The 21315-nt window shown below is 42.5% G+C and overlaps 1 protein-coding gene and 1 pseudogene across 2 annotated transcripts; one reads left to right on the top strand and one right to left on the bottom strand.

Annotated features, from left to right (window-relative positions):
* Positions 1–1548: 1548 nt before the first annotated feature.
* On the top strand, positions 1549–4195 carry LOC112214911 (annotated as a pseudogene).
* A 4630-nt stretch (positions 4196–8825) lies between these two features.
* cldnd1a (claudin domain containing 1a) lies at positions 8826–17418 on the bottom strand. 2 transcript variants are annotated; one of them, XM_024373891.2, is made up of 5 exons: positions 17374–17418; positions 15674–16368; positions 15431–15538; positions 14461–14598; positions 8826–9610 (listed from the first exon to the last, which is right to left on the bottom strand). In XM_024373891.2, exons 2-5 carry the CDS (start codon positions 15963–15965, stop codon positions 9390–9392), a joined length of 759 nt encoding a protein of 252 aa, XP_024229659.1. In that variant the 5' UTR covers positions 15966–16368; positions 17374–17418; the 3' UTR covers positions 8826–9389. The 2 variants fall into 2 exon arrangements, with proteins under 2 accessions (XP_024229659.1, XP_024229658.1); XM_024373890.2 differs by lacking the exon at positions 17374–17418 and having other exon boundaries at positions 15674–17312.
* Positions 17419–21315: the final 3897 nt, after the last annotated feature.

Below are 21315 nucleotides of genomic sequence, written 5' to 3'. Positions count from 1 at the left end.
GCAATATGTTTCAATGGGCATTTACCATCACGAATTTGCCATGCTCAAAAATACCCCCTGAAATGCTCAATTGACTGGCCCGATGACATCGGGATGGCCAGGCAGTGATTCTGTAACGGCTTTCTTCCTGGGAAGGAGAGGACCAAAGCCCAGCGTGGTAAGTGTCCATGATTATTTAATGACAGCAACTCAACATGAACACACTACAAAAAAAAAATAAACGTGGCCAAAACCCAAAACAGTCCTATCTGGTGCAGAGAACACAAGACAGGAAACAACCACCCACAAAACCCAACACAAAACAGGCTACCTAAATATGGTTCCCAATCAGAGACAATGACTAACACCTGCCTCTGATTGAGAACCATATCAGGCCAAACAAAGAAAAAGACAAACTAGACATACAACATAGAATGCCCACCCAGCTCACGTCCTGACCAACACTAAAACAAGGAAAACACACTATGGTCAGAACGTGACATATTCTGGTTCCGCTCATTGGGGTTGATTTCAGAATGTCAATTTGGTGATGGTACCTCACTGTTTAAACCGTCTTGACAATCTATGGCAAGACTTGAAAACGTCAATCTAGAATTTTTTAAAGAATAATGTGCAAATATTGTAATATCCAGGTGTGCAAAGCTTTAAGAGACTTACCCAGAATGCTGGACAAAGGTGATTCTAACATGTATGGATTCAGGGGTGAGAATGCTTATCTAAATTAGTTATTTCTATATTCAAATTTCTCCAAATTTGCCCCAAAAATTAAATAACATGTTTTCACTGTGTCATTATGGGGTATTGTGTGTAGATGGGTGAGAATATACAATGGGGCAAAAAAGTATTTAGTCAGCCACCAATTGTGCAAGTTCTGCCACTTAAAAAGATGAGAGAGGCCTGTAATTTTCATCATAGGTACACTTCAACTATAACAGACAAAATGAGGGAAAAAAATCCAATAAATCACATAGTAGGATTTTTAATTAATTTATTTCACAACATAATACAGGCCGGCGCAGTCTGTACATTACCATTGATAGGGAGAGTGAGAGAGGGAGGGATGAGTGCTGAATCAGTGAAACTGCATGACAGCCAGAGAGAGGGTGGGAGTGGTGAACCACAGGAGAGAGGGAAGGGAAAAATAACAGCAAGGGTAAGAAGTGTGAAATCCTTTAAAAAAAAGAATAGTTAAATGTATCTTTGTGAAGGACGGATCTACACACCGGTTTACGTATTATGTAAGGTTTCAATATCTGTAAATCTCAATCAAGATTCAGCCCTTCCAGACATTCACTTAATTTCAAACCATTCAGTGAGGGTGTGTTTGGGGATTTAATTATAGGGAAAGTTCAAAGGTTAAACATTCACGGTGAGAGTAGTTGGCCCAACACCTTGCCGCAGGACAGGAAAGGAAGCCAAGGTAAGATTTTGAACCCATGATTTCTTATGGATTTCTGCCGCTATAGTGTTTGTTGGTATTGTTTACCTGCTACATCACCAAGCTGTTGTCTTTGATACCTCCCACTGGAGAACAACTAACAGGCGGGAATGACAGAACTAGAATTCACTGTGGGGTGTGGGTACAAGGCAGCCGAATATATTTGCACTAGTCTGTAACTGTAACACCAAGCTAGTGAGCTACAGTATCAAGAAACAGGATACTGATAGTACATGTGACATTTCTAAGTGTGGTTGATGCTGTTAAAATGATATTTTAAGTCATTTGTTATAATGTAATTCTGCCATCCTTTAGACGGAAGGAAGGGAGTTGGCGTTGCTGACTGTGTCCCGCGTTGCAGTGTGTGGTGGTAGCCTTGCAAACGAGCTGTCAGGAGTGCACCTGGTGAGACAGCGGCCGAAGAGGAAGACGAAGGTTGAGGAGGACGATCATGTGTCTGTGGTGACCGTGATGTACAACCCGCGCTCCGTTCAGCAATGTCAGAGATACATGGAGACAGATCTGAACCTCTGTTTCACCAGCACAAACCTCAGGTCTGACAACCCTGACCCTTGACGACCCTAACCCTTGACGACCCTGACCCTTGATGACCCTGACCCTCAGGTCTGATGACCCTGACCCTCAGGTCTGACGACCCTGACCCTTGATGACCCTGACCCTCAGGTCTGATGACCCTGACCCTCAGGTCTGACGACCCTGACCCTTGATGACCCTGACCCTCAGGTCTGACAACTCTGACCCTCAGGTCTGAATACACCAGGTGCAATTTCAAAAATCGGTTGTTCCTCAGCAGTTTTTCACTTTCTTATGTCAGTCACTCAATTAGTCATCTTCAAAATTTTAGATTGGTAGTTAGTCTTGCCAGCAATCTAAACTTGTAGTAATCATGACTGAAAATAACAAAGGCCCTGACCTCCAGAGGGCCAGTCATGCCAAATAATATCCCCCGGCCAAAAGGTGTCCCCCTCTGAGTCACAATGTGATTCAATAAACTATTAGCGTCTGTTGCTATATCAACGGTGTGATGACCTAATGATAAGAATTTTGGAGGTCATTACAGCTTAAATTACGTTATTTTCATCATCGCTATTCAAACAAGGCACATTTTCATGCATAAACTTTTATATTGTTTGGTAGTGTTATGTCATTAATTTATTTTCATCACTCACATGGCAATCATAGACTAAAATACTAATTCTGGTGTGTGGAATATAGTGGAGGTGGGTGAGTGATGATTCTGCTTGGCACTTGCTCTCAACAGGCAGCCAGTCTCAGAATGGGCACTTTTTTATTTAACTTGGCAAGTCAGTTAAGAACAAATTCTTATTTTCAATGACAGCCCAGAAAAAGTGAATTAAATGCCTTGTTCAGGGGCAAAAAGACAGATTTGTTTTACCTTATCAGCTCGGGGATTTAATCTTTCAACCTTTCGGTTACTAATCCAATGCTCTAACCACTAGGCTACCTCCCACACAGTTGAAGAGGGAGACTGCAAAGTCCAGGCACCGCTTTGTTTTGAGTGTTTGCAGTGCTAGTGTTTTAGTTAATCTCACATATCATGTGCACAGTATGATAGATCAAGAAAACGTTCTTAGAACAGAAAATGACAACATGACAATAACAGCAGCTGTAGATGATGCAATGAAAATTGGGGGGTGGTTGGTAATTGAGGGCATCAAGTGGATCCACGTCTGGGTGTTGGGCAGAACCACTAGGTCCTGGGGAACAGGTAATTGAGGACATCAGGTAGATCCACGTCTGGGTGGTGGACAGAACCCCTAGGTCCTGGAGAACAGGTAATGGAGGACATCAGGTGGATCCACGTCTGGGTTTTGGGCAGAACCACTAGGTTCTGGAGAACAGGTAATGGAGGACATCAGGTGGATCCACGTCTGGGTGTTGGGCAGAACCCCTAGGTCCTGGAGAACAGGTAATGGAGGACAGCAGGTGCATCCACGTCTGGGTGTTGGGCAGAACCCCTAGGTTCTGGAGAACAGGAGCAGAGTTAAAGGGAACAGGGTAGGAAACAGAGACGTAAACAAGCAAACACACAGGTTACACTTTACTGGGAGAACATTGGATGGATTAGGGCAGTGTTATAAATGGGAGATATGTACTTTTCAACACTTTAAAATGGTATAGCTGGTCCCCCTCCGACTCAGAGCACTCTCTCTGTGTCTGTCTAGCGAAGACACCTAGTTAACTAGTTAAGGGCAATTGGAATTACCATAATTGCTTACACCTATCCATTTGATTGATCAGGTGTAAATTATTGCTAGATACCTCAATATGATAGACATATAACTACACCAGTGGAGGCTGCTGAGGGGAGGACAGCTCATAATAATGGCTGGAAGGGAGTCAATGGAATGGTATCAACATCGAAAATTATGTTTTGCTGCGAGGTGAGGGGCCCGCCAACCACATTTTGCATTGGGGCCCCAAAAGGCTAGGCCCTGATTCATCCTGCTTCTCTCCCTCTTAGTGGCCCTGTGACAGACAAAATCCCCTATGAGGTCCCAGGAGCTGAACTCCTTGCTAAGTCCTAAAGGCAGTCCAGAGTCAATGGACCTGGTGTTTGACCTCCACAACACTACCGCTAACATGGGCCTGTGCCTCATCGCCTACTCGGACTGCGATTGGATCTTTCTTCACATCTACAGATACCTGCAGGGTATCAGAGCAAATGATCCTCAACAGATACTCAAAGAGGAGATGGAGTCAAATCGTTTGTAATAAATTTTCTCATTGGAGTAGATATGCGCTGATTGAAAAGAGGGGATAGTTATATCCTATTCTAAAATATGGATAAAGGAAAGGTGACGAGGGATAGTACAACCTTTGATATTTTAACTCAGTAGGGTAGAACATGAGGTTGGCCCTTAACTCTGTCTCCAACAATTTGGATAGTAGCCTTCATTGTGCTTTGAACCAGATATATTTTGTTGATACACACAATCACAGTAGAAATAAGATCTGAGATTCCTATGACCCACATTGTAATGCTGAGGTGATTTCTGTCAGGCTTACCACTGTTGGGATTGACACGTTGGGTTTTTTTTTCAGAGGGAAAAAAAGATGTCTTACATACCTGTGAGGGTCATTCACTTCGACCCTCAAGGAAGAGTATTCTCTCTCCCTCTCTCGTTCTCGCTCTCCCTCTCTAGCTCTCCCTCTCTCTCTCGCTCTCTCTCTCTCTCTCTCTCTCTCTCTCTCTCTCTCTCTCGAGTCTGTAGGCAAGGACGGCTTTGGTGAGTAAATAAGGAGGTGGCCTTCTTTACTGCCATGGTGGTCAAACAGCCTTAGTGGTCTGGTGGCATCTCTCTGTATGTCGATGTTGTGATAGCTCGTTCTGGTATTTCTTAAGGGGGATTTGTGTGTATCGTCTTGTATTGTTAGGTATTACTGCACTGTTGGAGCTAGTTGAAGTCGGAAGTTTACATACACCTTAGCCAAATGCATTTAAACCCAGTTTTTCACAATTCCTGACATTTAATCCTAGTAAAAATTCCTTGTTTTAGGTCAGTTAGGATCCCCACTTTATTTTAAGAACCTGAAATGTCAGAATAATAGTAGAGAGAATGATTTTTTCAGCTTTTATTTCTTTCATCACATTCCCAGTGGGTCAGAAGTTTACATACACAGAATTAGAATTTGGTAGCATTGCCTTTAAATTGTTTAACTTGACCTTTTGTTCCAGATTTCCTCCGGAAAGACACGAAAGTACCAAGGGACTGAGCCTCTCTATCCATTCTTCATTAATGAATGTGCGTACTATGAGAAGGGCATAGCTCTCTCCCTGGCAAGACAGAGAAGTGTGGGGATAACGTCCATCTGGTTGGAGAGTGAAATAGAACAGGGAAAGTGGAAAAGTGCGCCAGAAGAAAGAGGAAGAAATTGAGGAGGAAGAGGAGATGGACGAAGGCTATCAGAAGCTAATGGAATATGGAGAGGAGAGTGACTAACTACTAAATGGACAATACAAATCAGAGCTAATTTCAAGTTCTTGATATGAACAGTAGATTCAAAACACACCTCAGGAATAAGGTTGTCAAGTGAGACACATTGTTCAAATGTTATGAACTTCAAAAGTGTAAAAATAAAATCCTTTACTGAAACGACAGCATTTGCTGATAAAACGCTTCAATACACACGCACACACACTAACTTAGTATGACATCATCAGCTCACAATTCAACATTTTCCACACTTGCTCGCTACTCCAGGATATCTCTTGGGAGATAAAATACATTCACAATAGATTTACTGAAGCACAAACATACCATATAATGTGCCATATGAACTACATTTGAGGCAGAAAATATGGTTAGAACCATTTGTTTTAAATATTGAAAAAAGAAAAAAAAAGAATCGACATCATTTTGAACTCATCAGCTACTTTAAGTCCACATTCTTTCATAAATCTTACCTTTCATAACGCATACCTTTTCATGAAACATTTGACTGCTGTCATATCATGTTTACATGTATACATGCAGACCTTATGGACACACAATTTAAATTAACATGTTTCCAACTACTCTATTCTTCTTGACGGTCAAGGGTTGATCAAGGTATTTGTCAGACATTAATCTTCACTTGCGAACAGTTAATTGTACATTGTAGACTAAATATAGATTAAATACCCAGGCCTACGAATAATGCCTTCGTTGCAAAGCATTTAAAAATAGGATCCAAAAATAAGTAGTATTCGAAGAAAAAGGATCATTAACGTTTTTCACACGACCACATTAAATACATTCTTGACATAATTAGTATTAACAGTTCACAGTTTAATCTTCGCATTTCTTTGAGATTATTAATAATAAAAAATATAAAAATGAATAAATTAAGTAAACCAAAAAAAACATAAATAACAAAAAAAAAGTAACACTATGTAAAATGCAACATAAATCAAAGTAACCACATCTAGTCAATAGTGAGCAATAGTCTACAACGGAATGTAACGTCATGTGTACAAACCAGAACCTTCGTAACAAAGTGACATTGTCCACTATTAACCTTGCTGTACTGTGGGGGTAATACATTCCTACGAAGTTCTGCAGAATCTTACAAATCAATCAAAATAATACTGATAAGACTAAACAAAACAAATCTCTTAAAAATCAACAAATTACATACAACATATCCAACCACAACCACTACAAACAATATGTATCTTTCTATAGATTGTCACTCAAAAGGAAATATTTGTAGCTTATATTTTTCCATTTGTCCTGGTTCTTCTAAGGTCAAAATACAATTTGAAATACAGTACCAGTCAAAAGTTCGGACACACCGACTCATTCAAGGGTTTTTATTTATTTTTACTATTTTTCTACATTGTAGAATAATAGTGCAGACATCAAAACTATGAAATAACACATATGGAATCATGTAGTAACCAAAAAAGTGTTGAACAAATCAAAACATATTTGATATTCTTCAAAGCAGCTACCCTTTGCCTTGATGACAGCTTTGCACACTCTTTACATTCTCTCAACCAGCATCATGAGGTAGTCACCTGGAATGCATTTCAATTAACAGGTGTGCCTTAAAAAGTTTATTTGAGGAATTTCTGTTCTTAATGTGTTTGAGCCAATCAGTTGTGACAAGGTAGGGGTGGTATACAGAAGACAGCCCTATGTGGTAAAAGATCAAGTCCATATTATGGAAAGAACAGCTCAAAAAAGCTAAGAGAAAAGTTGGTAAGTTGGTGGTTGAAGATATCCCTCTAGTGGTGTGGAGGCTGTGCTTTGGCAAAGTGGGTAGGGTTATATCCTTCCTGTTTGGCCCTGTCCGAAGGTGTCCTCGGATGGGGCCACAGTGTCTCCTGACCCCTCCTGTCTCAGCCTCCAGTATTTATGCTGCAGTAGTTTATGTGTCGGGGGGCTAGGGTCAGTTTGTTTTATCTGGAGTACTTCTCCTGTCCTATTCGGTGTCCTGTGTGAATTTAAGTGTGCTCTCTCTAATTCTCTCTTTCTCTCTCTCTCTCGGAGGACCTGAGCCCTAGAACCATGCCTCAGGACTACCTGACATGACGACTCCTTGCTGTCCCCAGTCCACCTGGCCGTGCTGCTGCTCCAGTTCAACTGTTCTGCCTTATTATTATTGGACCACGCTGGTCATTTATGAACATTTGAACATCTTGGCCATGTTATGTTATAATCTCCACCCGGCACAGCCAGAAGAGGACTGGCCACCCCACATAGCCTGGTTCCTCTCTAGGTTTCTTCCTAGGTTTTGTCCTTTCTAGGGAGTTTTTCCTAGCCACCGTGCTTCTACACCTGCATTGCTTGCTGTTTGGGGTTTTAGGCTGGGTTTCTGTACAGCACTTTGAGATATCAGCTGATGTACAAAGGGCTATATAAATACATTTGATTTGATTTTTGACAGTCCATCATTACTTTAAGATATGAGGGTCAGTAAATCCGAAAACCAAAAACCATCAAGCGCTATGATGAACCTGGCTCTCATGAGGACCACCACAGGAAAGGAAGACCCAGAGTTACCTCTGCTGTGGAGAATAAGTTCATTAGAGTAACCAGCCTCAGAAATTGCAGCCCAAATAAATGCTTTACAGAGTTCAAGTTACAGATACATCAACTGTACAGAGGAGACCATGTGGATCAAGCTTTCATGGTTGAATTGCTGCAAAGAAACCACTACTAAAGGACACCAATAATAAGAAGAGACTTGCTTGGGCCAAGAAACACGAGCAATGGACATTAGACCGGTGGAAATCTGGTCCTTTGGTCTGATGAGTCCAAATGTTTTTGGTTCCAAGCGCCATGTCTTTGTGAGACGCAGAGTAGGTCAACGGATGATCTCTGCATGTGTGGTTCCCACCGTGAAGCATGTAGGAGGAGGTATGGTGGTGCTTTGCTGGTGACACTGTGATTAATTTAGAATGCAAGGCACACTTAACCAGCATGGCTACCACAGCATTATGACGTGATACGCCATCCCATCTGGTTTGAGCTTAGTAGGACTCTAATTAGTTTTTCAACAGGACAATGACCCAACACAACCTCCAGGCTGTGTAAGGGCTATTTGACCAAGAAGGAGTGTGATGGAGTGCTGCGTCAGATGACCTGACCTCCACAATCACCTGACCTCAAACCAATTGAGATGGTTTGGGATGAGTTGGACTGCAGAGTGAAGGAAAAGCACCCAACAAGTGCTCAGCATATGCGGGAACTCCTTCAAGACTGTTTAAAAAGCATTCCAGGTGAAGCTGGTTGAGAGAATGCCAAGAGTGTGCAAAGGTGTCATCAAGGCAAAGGGTGGCTACTTTTGAGAATCTAAAATTGAAAATATATTTTGATTTGTTTCAACACTTTTTTGGTTACTACATGATTCCATGTTATTTGATAGTTTTGATGTCTTCATTATTTTTCTACAATGTAGAATAAGAAAACCCTGGAATGAGTCGGTGTGACCAAACTTTTGACTGGTACTGTAATCAAATGTTTGGACTAAACTTGAATCACCATAAACATATTTCCTTCAGAACGGTTTGATTTTCCAAACATGGGCCAATAATATTTCTTGCTAGTACATATGAAAGTCGAATGGAAGCATCTCTGACTGTGGCTGGTTACGGTTTGGAAAGTCTATTATAAACAATTATATGCTTGTTGGTCTAACCAATGGTACATTTTGTTCTGGGTCACACTGTTTCCCAATTTCAACTCCCTCACCCTTACACTAGGCACTTTAATAGATCTGAAATGATTGGATAAGCAACTGTGTGAAAAGCAATAGGGTGAAAATCCCAGTAGCCTATCAGAGGGCAAAGATTAGCATTTTCATATATTCTAATTCAGTTATTTCAATATTAACAAGTATCATGTGGTTGGAATTATGGTTTTGATTTGGAAATGTGCCTATATAAAAACAGATAGTCAGGCACCAGCAGGCCTGGTCTCTATGCTACCCTGTAGGCAGTCATGCGGTAGTAGTTCTGACTGTGGCTGCGTGCCGCCCACACCAGGAGAGCGGCAGCCATCATGTGCAGTGGGGACGAGATGAGGGCCAGGTAGAGGGACCAGCCCAGGGAGCCGTCCACCTTGTCTGGCAGCACAGAGACCCTGTGGAGGAGATCCATCCCTGCCAGGTAACAGCACACTGTGGCTAGAGTACACAGCCCTTCAGGGAGAGCAGGAGGAAGAGGGGGGTCAGGTATATGCAATTGTTGTATATTTCTAAAAGAAATCAAGGATGACTTTTTCCTTCAACCATTGCTGCATTAATGGTGAGTCTTAAAACATGATCTCAAGGATAGCTGCATGTTGTTTTTTCCCCACTTTTATCTAACCAGGTTAAACCGGTTGAGAACAAGTTCTCATTTACAACTGCGACCTGGCCAAGATAAAGCAAAGCAGCACAAAAACAACACAGAGTTACACATAAACAAATGTACAGTCAATAACACTACAGAAAAATATATGTACAGTGTTTGCAAATTTAGAAGAGTAGGGTAGGCCATAGAGGTGAAATAATTACAACTTAGCATTAACACTGGAGTGATGGATGTGCAGATGATGATGTGCAAGCAGATATACTAGGTTGCAAAATAGCAAGAGAAATAAATAATAATCTGGGGATGAGGTAGTTGGGTGTGCTATTTACAGATTGGCTGTGTACAGGTTCAGTGATCGGTAAGCTGCTCAGACAGCTGATGCTTAAAGTTAGAGAGGGAGATATAAGACTCCAGCTTCAGCGATTTTTGCAATTAGTTCCAGTCATTGGGAGCAGAGAACTGGAAGGAAAGGTGGCCAAAGGAAGTGCTGGCTTTGGGGCTGACCAGTGAAATATACCTGCTGGAGCGCATGCTACGGGTGGGTGTTGCTATGGTGACCAGTGAGCTGAGACAAGGCAGGGCTTTACCTAGCAAAGACTTATAGATGACCTGGAGCCAGTGGGTTTGGCGACGAATATGTAGTGATGGCCAGCCAACGAGCGCATACAGGTCGCAGTAGTGAGTAGTATATGGGGTTTTGGTGACAAAACGGATGGCACTGTGATAGACTACATCCAGTTTGCTTAATAGAGTGTTCAATTTTGTAAATGACATCTGAAGTCAAGGATCGGTAGGAGTCAGTTTTACTAGGGTAAGTTTGGCAGCATGAGTGAAGGAGGATTTGTTGCAAAAAAGGAAACCGATTCTAGATTTAATTTTGGATTGGAGATGCTTGATGTGAGTCTGGAAGGAGCATTTACAGTCTTACCAGACACCTAGGTATTTGTAGTTGTCCACATATTCTAGGTCAGAACCGTCCAGAGTAGTGATGCTAGTCGGGCGGGAGGGTGCGGGCAGCAATCGGTTGAAGAGCATGCACTAAGTTTTACTTGCATTTAAAAGCAGTTGGAGGCCACGGAAGGTGTATGGCGTTGAAGCTCGTTTTGAGGTTTGTTAACACAGTGTCCAAAGAAGGGCCAGAAGTATACAGAATGGTGTCGTCTGCGTAAAGGTGGATCAGAGAATGACCAGCAGCAAGAGCGACATCATTGACATATACAGAGAAAAGAGTCGGCCCGAGTATTGAACCCTGTGGCACCCCCATAGAGACTGCCAGAGGTCCAGACAACAGGCCCTGAACTCTACAACACACTGAACTCTATCTGAGAAGTAGTTGGTGAACCGGGCGAGGGAGTCATTTGAGAAGCCAAGGCTATTGAGTCTGCCGATAAGAATGCAGTGATTGATAGAGTGGAAAGCTTTGGCCAGGTTGATGAAGACGGCTGCACAGTACTGTCTTTTATTGACGGCGGTTATGATATTGTTTAGGACCTTGAGCGTGGCTGAGGTGCACCCATGACCGGCTCGGAAACCAGATTGCATAGTGTAGAAGGTACCCTGGGATTCGAAATGGTCGGTGATCTGTTTGTTAACTTGGCTTTCGAAGACTTTAGAAAGGCAGGGCAGGATGGATATAGAAGAGGGAGCAGCTTTCCAATCTTCAAATCAAATTTTATTTGTCACATACACATGGTTAGCAGATGTTAATGCGAGTGTAGCGAAATGCTTGTGCTTCTAGTTCCGACAATGCAGTAATAACCAACAAGTAATCTAACTAACAATTCCAAAACTACTGTCTTATACACAGTGTAAGGGGAAAAAGAATATGTACATAAAGATATATGAATGAGTGATGGTACAGAGCGGCATAGGCAAGATGCAATAGATGGTATCGAGTACAGTATATACATATGAGATGAATATGTAAACAAAGTGGCATAGTTAAAGTGGCTAGTGATACATGTATTACATAAGGATGCAGTCGATGATATAGAGTACAGTATATACGTATGCATATGAGATGAATAATGTAGGGTAAGTAACATTATATAAGGTAGCATTGTTTAAAGTGGCTAGTGATATATTTACATCATTTCCCATTATTAAAGTGGCTGGAGTTGAGTCAGTGTCAGTGTCAGTGTGTTGGCAGCAGCCACTCAATGTTAGTGGTGGCTGTTTAACAGTCTGATGGCCTTGAGATAGAAGCTGTTTTTCAGTCTCTCGGTCCCAGCTTTGATGCACCTGTACTGACCTCGCCTTCTGGATGATAGCGGGGTGAACAGGCAGTGGCTCGGTGGTTGATGTCCTTGATGCTGCGCCCTCTTCACGATGCTGTCTGTGTGAGTGGACCAATTCAGTTTGTCTGTGATGTGTATGCCGAGGAACTTAAAACTTGCTACCCTCTCCACTACTGTTCCATCGATGTGGATAGGGGGGTGTTCCCTCTCCTGTTTCCTGAAGTCCACAATCATCTCCTTAGTTTTGTTGACGTTGAGTGTGAGGTTATTTTCCTGACACCACACTCCGAGGGCCCTCACCTCCTCCCTGTAGGCCGTCTCGTCGTTGTTGGTAATCAAGCCTACGACTGTTGCCTACGACTGTTGTGTCGTCCGCAAACTTGATGATTGAGTTGGAGGCGTGCGTGGCCACGCAGTCGTGGGTGAACAGGGAGTACAGGAGAGGGCTCAGAACGCACCCTTGTGGGGCCCCAGTGTTGAGGATCAGCGGGGAGGAGATGTTGTTGCCTATTTGGGCGGTAAGCAAATTGGAGTGGGTCTAGGGTGTCAGGTAGGGTGGAGGTGATATGGTCCTTGACTAGTCTCTCAAAGCACTTCATGATGACGGAAGTGAGTGCTACGGGGCGGTAGTCGTTTAGCTCAGTTACCTTAGCTTTCTTGGGAACAGGAACAATGGTGGCCCTCTTGAAGCATGTGGGAACAGCAGACTGGTATAGGGATTGATTGAATATGTCCGTAAACACACCGGCCAGCTGGTCTGCGCATGCTCTGAGGGCGCGGCTGGGGATGCTGTCTGGGCCTGCAGCCTTGCGAGGGTTAACACGTTTAAATGTCTTACTCACCTCGGCTGCAGTGAAGGAGAGACCGCATGTTTTCGTTGCAGGCCGTGTCAGTGGCACTGTATTGTCCTCAAATCGGGCAAAAAAGTTATTTAGTCTGCCTGGGAGCAAGACATCCTGGTCCGTGACTGGGCTGGATTTCTTCCTGTAGTCCGTGATTGACTGTAGACCCTGCCACATGCCTCTTGTGTCTGAGCCGTTGAATTGAGATTCTACTTTGTCTCTGTACTGACGCTTAGCTTGTTTGATAGCCTTGCGGAGGGAATAGTTGCACTGTTTGTATTCGGTCATGTTACCAGACACCTTGTCCTGATTAAAAGCAGTGGTTCGCGCTTTCAGTTTCACGCGAATGCTGGCATCAATCCACGGTTTCTGATTAGGGAATGTTTTAATCATTGCTATGGGAACGACATCTTCAACGCACGTTCTAATGAACTCGCACACCGAATCAGCGTATTCGTCAATATTGTTATCTGACGCAATATGAAACATATCCCAGTCCACGTGATGGAAGCAGTCTTGGAGTGTGGAGTCAGCTTGGTCGGACCAGCGTTGGACAGACCTCAGCGTGGGAGCCTCTTGTTTTAGTTTCTGTCTGTAGGCAGGGATCAACAAAATGGAGTCGTGGTCAGCTTTTCCGAAAGGAGGGCGGGGGATCTCAGACGATACGAAAGAGAAGTTGAATAGGCTAGTAATAGGGGTTGCAACAATTTCGGCAGATAATTTTAGAAAGAGGGGGTCCAGAAAGTCTAGCCCAGCTGATTTGTAGTGATCCAGATTTTGCAGCTCATCAGCTGTCTGGATTTGGGTGAAGGAGAAGCGGGGGGGGGGACTTGAGCAAGTTACTGCAGGGAGTGCTGAGATGTTGGCTGGGGTAGGTGTAGTCAGGTGGAAAGCATGGCCAGCCGTAGAAAAATGCTTATTGAAATTATTGATAATCGTAGATTTATCAGTGGTGACAGTGTTTCCTGTCCTCAGTGCAGTGGGCAGCTGGGAGGAGGTGCTCTTATTCGCCATGGACTTTACAGTGTCCCAAAACTTTTTGGAATTAGTGCCACAGGAAACAAATTTCTGTTAGAAATAGATGATGAACAGTCAGTTATATGAATCTTCTGTGTTGTGCAAAGGCAAAAACCAAAACGTGCACAACAATGTGGTCCCCAGGACCGAGTTTGGGAAAAGCTGGACTAGTGTATGCGACAGCTTTAGAATTCACTATTCCACTATAGTAGAACAAAGTTGTGGTCAATAGCCATGGTGCCTAGCACTGAAATGCCCTTCTGGAAACAATGAAGAAACGTACAACTTATTATAAACTGGGTGGTCCAAGCCCTGAATGCTGATTGGCTGACAGCTGTGGTATATCAGACCGTATACCACTGGTATGACAAAACTTTTATTTGTACTGCTTTAATTACATTGGTAACCACTTTATAATAGCAATAACGCACCTCTGGGTTTGTCGTATACGGCCAATATACCACGGCAAAGGCTCCGCGTTGCATCGTATCTAAGAACAGCCCTTAGCCGTGGTTTATTGGCCATATACCACACCCACATGGGCCTTATTGCTTAAGAAGAGAATGATAAGAACAATACAATGTTTAATAAATCTCTCACCAGCCAGCAGGTGGAGCATTCCTATGCCCAGGGTGGGGGTGAGACTGTGGCAGAGGCAGGCACAGAACCCTATCAAGCCTGCCAGCACCACCAGACCTAAGGAGATTAATGGCAGTAGGAACTGGCACCTCCACAGGTCTGCACACAGATAGGGATCCAAGTTAGAGCTCAATAGGCAAGCAGTAGAAACTCTCACACACAATTCAGATAGAAAAAGCATGAGCATCCAAGTGCATACAATCATACTGTGTCTATTATTGAATATCACAGACGCCAGGTATAAGTTATTTATGCATTGCATAATGCAAATCACACAATGTGGGCATAAGCCAGGGTGAACCAACTCCGGTTCTGGAGAGCTACAGCGTGATCCAACTCCGGTTCTGGAGAGCTACAGCGTGATCCAACTCCGGTTCTGGAGAGCTACAGCGTGATCCAACTCCGGTTCTGGAGAGCTACAGCGTGATCCAACTCCGGTTCTGGAGAGATACAGGGTGATCCAACTCCGGTTCTGGAGAGATACAGCGTGATCCAACTCCGGTTCTGGAGAGATACAGGGTGATCCAACTCCGGTTCTGGAGAGATACAGGGTGATCCAACTCTGGTTCTGGAGAGATACAGGGTGATCCAACTCCGGTTCTGGAGAGATACAGGGTGATCCAACTCCGGTTCTGGAGAGATACCGGGTGAATCAATTGTGTTCATATTGTGTTGGAACAAAAGCTTGCACACCCCGATTGTTTTCCAGGCCTGGAGTTGGTGACCCCTGGCACAAGGCATTGAGCATGCATAGCATAGCATAAGGCATAAGGCATTGAGCATAGCATAGCATAAGGCATTGAGCATAGCATAGCATAGCATAGCATAGCATAGCATAGCATAGCATAGCATAGCATAGCATATCACAGAAGCTGGGTGAGGTAACAGATCAATACATTGTAATTTGCTAAATAAATCAATACAGGCTTACAGGTCCGCAGCATGTCCTCTCCACTGTTGTGGTTCCCTGGCTCTTTGTACTTTGGGGTAAACTGCTGTGTTAACGTGAAGCTAACACACTTCATCACCATCTTTGGATCTGAAACGGAGGAGAAATTGAGAAATAAAAAAAAACATAAATCATGCCCTGATAAAACCATGGATTGGATCAACAAATTGTTTTGAGGAAATCCGTGGTGACTGAGTTTATGGGAGGAGATTAGGTTGTACATACCTGACTCCTTGTACCAGTGGGTATGAGATGGCACCAAAACGCAGCGCCACCAGAGGCCTATGGTCCCGTTGAGACGGAAGAGCGTGTCGCTGTAGGTCTTCTCATCGAATTCCCCGTCCATGAATTCATCATGCAGCGACCGCAGTTCGGATACGTTGGCCTCGCCGTGCACTGGGGGACTAGTGTACTGGTACCAGTGCTGCGTCCCAACCGCTACAGACAGGTACACCGTAGCCAGCACGCTGAGCACACAGCTGATAACCAAAGCCGTGGCATAACGGTTGTCAACCATTGTTTACCAACTGAGAGAGGCGTCAAATAGGAGATTATAGCAAACGCTTCACTTCGCCTCTTCCTCTCTGATTATAGCTACCGGTGGCGATGGCCCCGTCACTGCGTGTTTTCCAATACCCGTGCCAAAGTAGAGTAGGCAGTCTCAAGCAACGATTCAGGAGGAAATCGTGCGATGTAATATTATCCAATCCACTCAGAAATGGCATAGATGTAGACTACATAAAACACGCCTTTACTAGCTGCCTTGTTCATATCCAACACTGTTTCAACACTGTAGGTGTCCCTGTCGCGCGCAGCCTAGATGCGCCATCTGTTCGCTTGTCCCACTTCTTAAAAATCACTGCTGCATATGGTGGTGGGTGGGTGGCCTGACGATGCGACAGATTATTTGGCTACCCCGCCTGTTGTACAAGTACAAAACAAACACATACTGTTATATCATACTAAATGAGTAGTAGCAAATAATAAATGTGTCATTATTTTTATTTTCTCTTGCCGGTATCGCCTACACTTGTTTCATGAGGAACAGCACCTGCGAACTTAAGCTTGTTAAGAAAAATTGTAAACACATACATCCATGCGTTTTCCTTTTCCGGCAGGCGGCAGTGGAATGCTGGGTATTATAGTTTTACTCATAGCTCGAAGACAGTGTCTGAGTAGTGAGGCTAACGAAGCCGACTGTTGACTAAAGTCAACCCATCCCCACATTTAACCCAACCCCGCTCCATCAGAGAGGTGCGGGGGTCTGCCTTAATCGACATTTTACGTCATCTGCGCCCAATGCATTTTGTGTAAATGATTTAAATTCAAGTTTAAACCATACATTTTTAGGCCTAGACCTACAATTCACATCTTGAAAATGTCTAATAATCTGAATTATTGAATAAAATAGAATATCCTACTCCTCTAGAGAAGGTAGGCTAAGATACACATAACTATATGGAAATGAGATATGAACTGAATATATGAACTGAATTTAATTATTTGACCTGTAACCTTAACTCAAATATGACAAAATAAATAAAAACGTTTTTGCCTAGGAACTGATGCAGGTTGGTGTTGATTTTGCAGAGTGAGGGTTTGAGTTTTAGGACTGATTAGTTGCCTTCAGGTCCTTTAGTGGCTGTGTGATGTCTCACTCATGACTTTAGGAATATGCCTATGTAAATTCAATAGAGAACAGTTGCAAAGCACAACTGATTGTTATAATAGCACCACTACCTTCTTGGTAAACCATATTCTATGAAATAACCATGCATGATTTCAAAGGTATTGTACTGAAATAATGCATAAGGAACCTTTTCTATATGATTGACAGAAAATGTATTTCAAAGAGAGTTTACAGAAGAAAACAAATGAAAAATAGTACAAATGTGGCTTATTATAATGAATATTCAAATACTTACCCATTATTGGGGGCGGCAGGGTAGCCTAGTGGTTAGAGCATTGGACTAGTAACCGGAAGGTTGCAAGTTCAACAAGGTACAAATATGTCGTTTTGCCCCTGAACAGGCAGTTAACCCACTGTTCCTAGGCCGTCATTGAAAATAAGAATTTGTTCTTAACTGACTTGCCTGGTTAAATATAGGTAAAAAAATATATTAAAAAAGTGTGAAATATAAATTCTGTTGATTCTAAAATGTCTTATTGGTTGATTTTATAAGTTCTTAATACATATATGACTAGAGCTACATCAAGTTATCTGTATTCAGTATCTATAGTGCAATATTCAGAAGTTCAGGAGTAGTTTGTCTTAGAATCCGTGGTGCACCCTTAGATTACTTAATCTTGACTGTGGGCACTTATATAAGGTAATGTGGTATGACGTGATATGAGGTACTGTAGTGGTGACCAATCTGTTCCTTGTCTCATGTCTACGATGTATTGTTAATGCATTCCTTTTAACTGCCAGCACCTGTTCTCTACTTCCGTGTAATGGTCATTAGGCTGGAGTAAAACACAAAGCATATTGTGACATTAGGGATGCCAATCAATAAATACAATATAAAAGTAACACATGAAAAACACTACTTTTGTCACAGTTAGTTTGCACCTATTGTATCAAATCTGATGTCCTAGAATGAATATTGTATTACAATACAAATTCATCCAGTAAAAATTGCAAACGTAAAGTTGGCAGCATCTAAATTAAAGTGTCTCTCCAGTCTTCGGTTCAGTTCCTTCATCACCTGATGTAAAACCTCAACAATCTCTGAAGGACCAAATCAAACCAATCAAATCAAACCAAATTTTATTGGTCACATACAAAACGAATCAAATATCCGCCGAATACAACAGGACCTTACAGTGAAATGCTTACTTACAAGACCTTAACCAACACTGCAGTTTTTAAATAAATACCTAAGAAATAAACGTAACAAATTAGTAAAGAGCAGCAATAAAATAACAATAGCGACGTTATATACAGCGGGTGTCAATATGCCAAAGCTTAGTCGAGGTAATTGAGGTAATATGTACATGTAGGTAGAGTTATAAAAGTGACTATTCATAGATAATAAATAGAGAGCATGAAAAGAGGGGGGGGGGGTGTCAATGCATATTGTCTGGATAGCCATTTGATTAGAGGTTCTAGAGTCTTATGGCTTGGGGATAGAAGTTGTTTAGAAGCCTCTTGGACCTAGACTTGGCGCTCGGGTACCACTTGCCATGAGGTAGCAGAGAGAACAGTCTCTGGGTGGCTAGGCCTTCCTCTGCGACCGCCTGGTATAGAGGTCCTGGATGGCCCAGTGATGTATTGGGCCGTACGCACTGCCCTTTGTAAGGCATTGCGGTCGGAGGCCGAGCAGTTGCCATACAAGGCAGTGACGCAACCCGTCAGGATGCTCTCAATAGTGCAGCTGTAGAACCTTTTGAGGATCTAAGGACCCATGCCAAATCTTTACAGTCCCCCGATGGGGAATAGATTATGTTGTGCTCTATACACAAATGTCTTGGTGTATTTGGACCATGTGACTCTTATGTGGATGATGTCACAAATATTTGTTGGTCTGAGCATCCAGACACTGCACTTGATGAATTTATGAAATTACTTCTTCCAATGATTGAACATGCACCTGTTAAGAAACTGACTGTTAGAACTGTTAAGGCTTCATGGATTGATGAGGAATTGAAAAACTGAATGGTTGAAAGAGATGGGGGGGAAAGGAGTGGCTAATAAGTCTGGCTGCACATCTGACTGGCTGATTTACTGCAAATTGAGAAATTATGTGACTAAACTCAACAAAAAGAAGAAGAAACTGTATTATGAAGCAAGGATCAATGTTATAAAGAATTATGGAAAAAAACTTTGGAGTACTTTAAATGAAATTATGGGGAGAAAGACAAATTCAACTCCTAAATGCTCTTCAACCAATCGCTGCCTGCACCTGTCCACCTGTCCAACATCACTACTCTGGACGGTCTGACTTAGAATATGTGGACAACTACAAATACCTAGGTGTCTGGTTAGACTGTAAACTCTCCTTCCAGACTCACATCAAACATCTCCAATCCAAATTTAAATCTAGAATTGGCTTCCTATTTCGCAACAAAGCATCCTTCACTCATGCTGCCAAACATACCCTTGTAAAACTGACCATCGTACCAATCCTCGACTTCGGCGATGTCATTTACAAAATAGCCTCCAATCCCTGCTCAATAAATTGGATGCAGTCTATCACAGTGCCATCCGTTTTGTCACCAAAGCCCCATATACTGCCAACCACTGCGACCTGTACACTCTCGTTGGCTGGCCCTCGCTTCATACTCATCGCCAAACCCACTGGCTACAGGTCATTTACAAGACCCTGCTAGGTAAAGTCCCCCCTTATCTCAGCTCGCTGGTCACCATAGCAGCACCCACCTGTAGCACGCGCTCCAGCAGGTATATCTCTCCGGTCACCCCCAAAACCAATTCTTCCTTTGGCCGCCTCTCCTTCCAGTTCTCTGCTGCCAATGACTGGAACGAACTACAAAAATCTCTGAAACTGGAAACACTTATCTCCCTCACTAGCTTTAAGCACCAGCTGTCAGAGCAGCTCACAGATTACTGCACCTGTACATAGCCCATCTATAATTTAGCCCAAACAACTACCTCTTTCCCAACTGTATTTATTTATTTATTTTGCTCCTTTTCACCCCATTATTTCTATCTCTACTTTGCACATTCTTCCACTGCAAATCTACCATTCCAGTGTTTTACTTGCTATATTGTATTTACTTCGCCACCATGGCCTTTTTTTGCCTTTACCTCCCTTATCTCACCTCACTTGCTCACATTGTATATAGACTTATTTTTCTACTGTATTATTGACTGTATGCTTGTTTTACTCCATGTGTAACTCTGTGTTGTTGTATGTGTCAAACTGCTTTGCTTTATCTTGGCCATGTCGCAATTGTAAATGAGAACTTGTTCTCAACTTGCCTACCTGGTTAAATAAAGGTAAAATAAAATAAGAATAAATCAAATAACAAATCAAATGGCTTATTCATCACAAAACCATTTGATGTTGGCAATTGTTTTAATGACTTTATTGACAAAGTCTGAAAACTTAGGCAGGAAATGCCAACAGCGAGCAGTGAGCCATCATATTCATGCGTAAAAAAACTAATAATGAATGAAAAGCATCGCAGGTTTGAATTTTGTAATGTTATTGTGTGAGAGGTAGACAAATTATTGTTATCGATTAATAATGACAAAACTCCTGGCATTGACGACTTTGATGGAAAGATACTGAGGATGGTAGCTGACTCTACAGCCACTCCTATCTGTCATATCTTTAATCTGAGCCAGAGGAATGTCTTTGTCCTGAGTCCTGGAAGGAAAGAAAAGTAATTCCGCTACCCAAGAGTGGTAAATCAGCATTTACTGGTTCTAACAGCAGACCTATAAGCTTGCTGCCAGTTTGGCCAAATACAATGCTATTTCTCTGTAAACAAAAGAACAACAGACGTTCAGCATATTGATAGAGAAGGGCACTCAACAAGTACTGCACTGACACAAATGACTGATGAATGGTTGAAAGAAGTTGATAAGAAGAAGATTCTGGAGAGCTGTATTGTTAGATTTCAGTGCACACTTTTATATTATTGACCATAACCTTTTGTTTAAAAAATGTATGTGTTATGGCTTTCTATCTAATAGAACTCAAAGGGTTTTCTTTAATGTAAGCTTCTCTTATGTCAAACATGTAAAATGTGGAGTACCACAGGGCATGTCTCCAGGCCCTCTACTCTTTCTAATTTTACCAATGACCTGCCAAAAAGCAAACCTTGCAGTAATCTGAGACGACGCTCAGAAAATAAATAAAATGATCCGCCATGTTGGATTCAACAGAAATCAGAAATCA

This window comes from Oncorhynchus tshawytscha, linkage group LG15 (genome assembly GCF_018296145.1).
Source record: "Oncorhynchus tshawytscha isolate Ot180627B linkage group LG15, Otsh_v2.0, whole genome shotgun sequence".
NCBI classification, from domain to species: Eukaryota; Metazoa; Chordata; class Actinopteri; order Salmoniformes; family Salmonidae; genus Oncorhynchus; species Oncorhynchus tshawytscha.
This window is presented reverse-complemented; position numbering and strand designations above follow the sequence as displayed.

Coding starts and splice junctions, on each gene's coding strand:
- cldnd1a (XM_024373891.2), bottom strand. CDS start 15,965: ATGGTTGACAACCGTTATGCCACGGCTTTGGTTATCAGCTGTGTGCTC. Junction 14,599..15,430: donor AGAGGACATGCTGCGGACCT/GTAAGCCTGTAT, acceptor ATCTGTGTGCAG/ACCTGTGGAGGTGCCAGTTC. Junction 9,611..14,460: donor AATGCTCCACCTGCTGGCTG/GTGAGAGATTTA, acceptor CTCTCCCTGAAG/GGCTGTGTACTCTAGCCACA.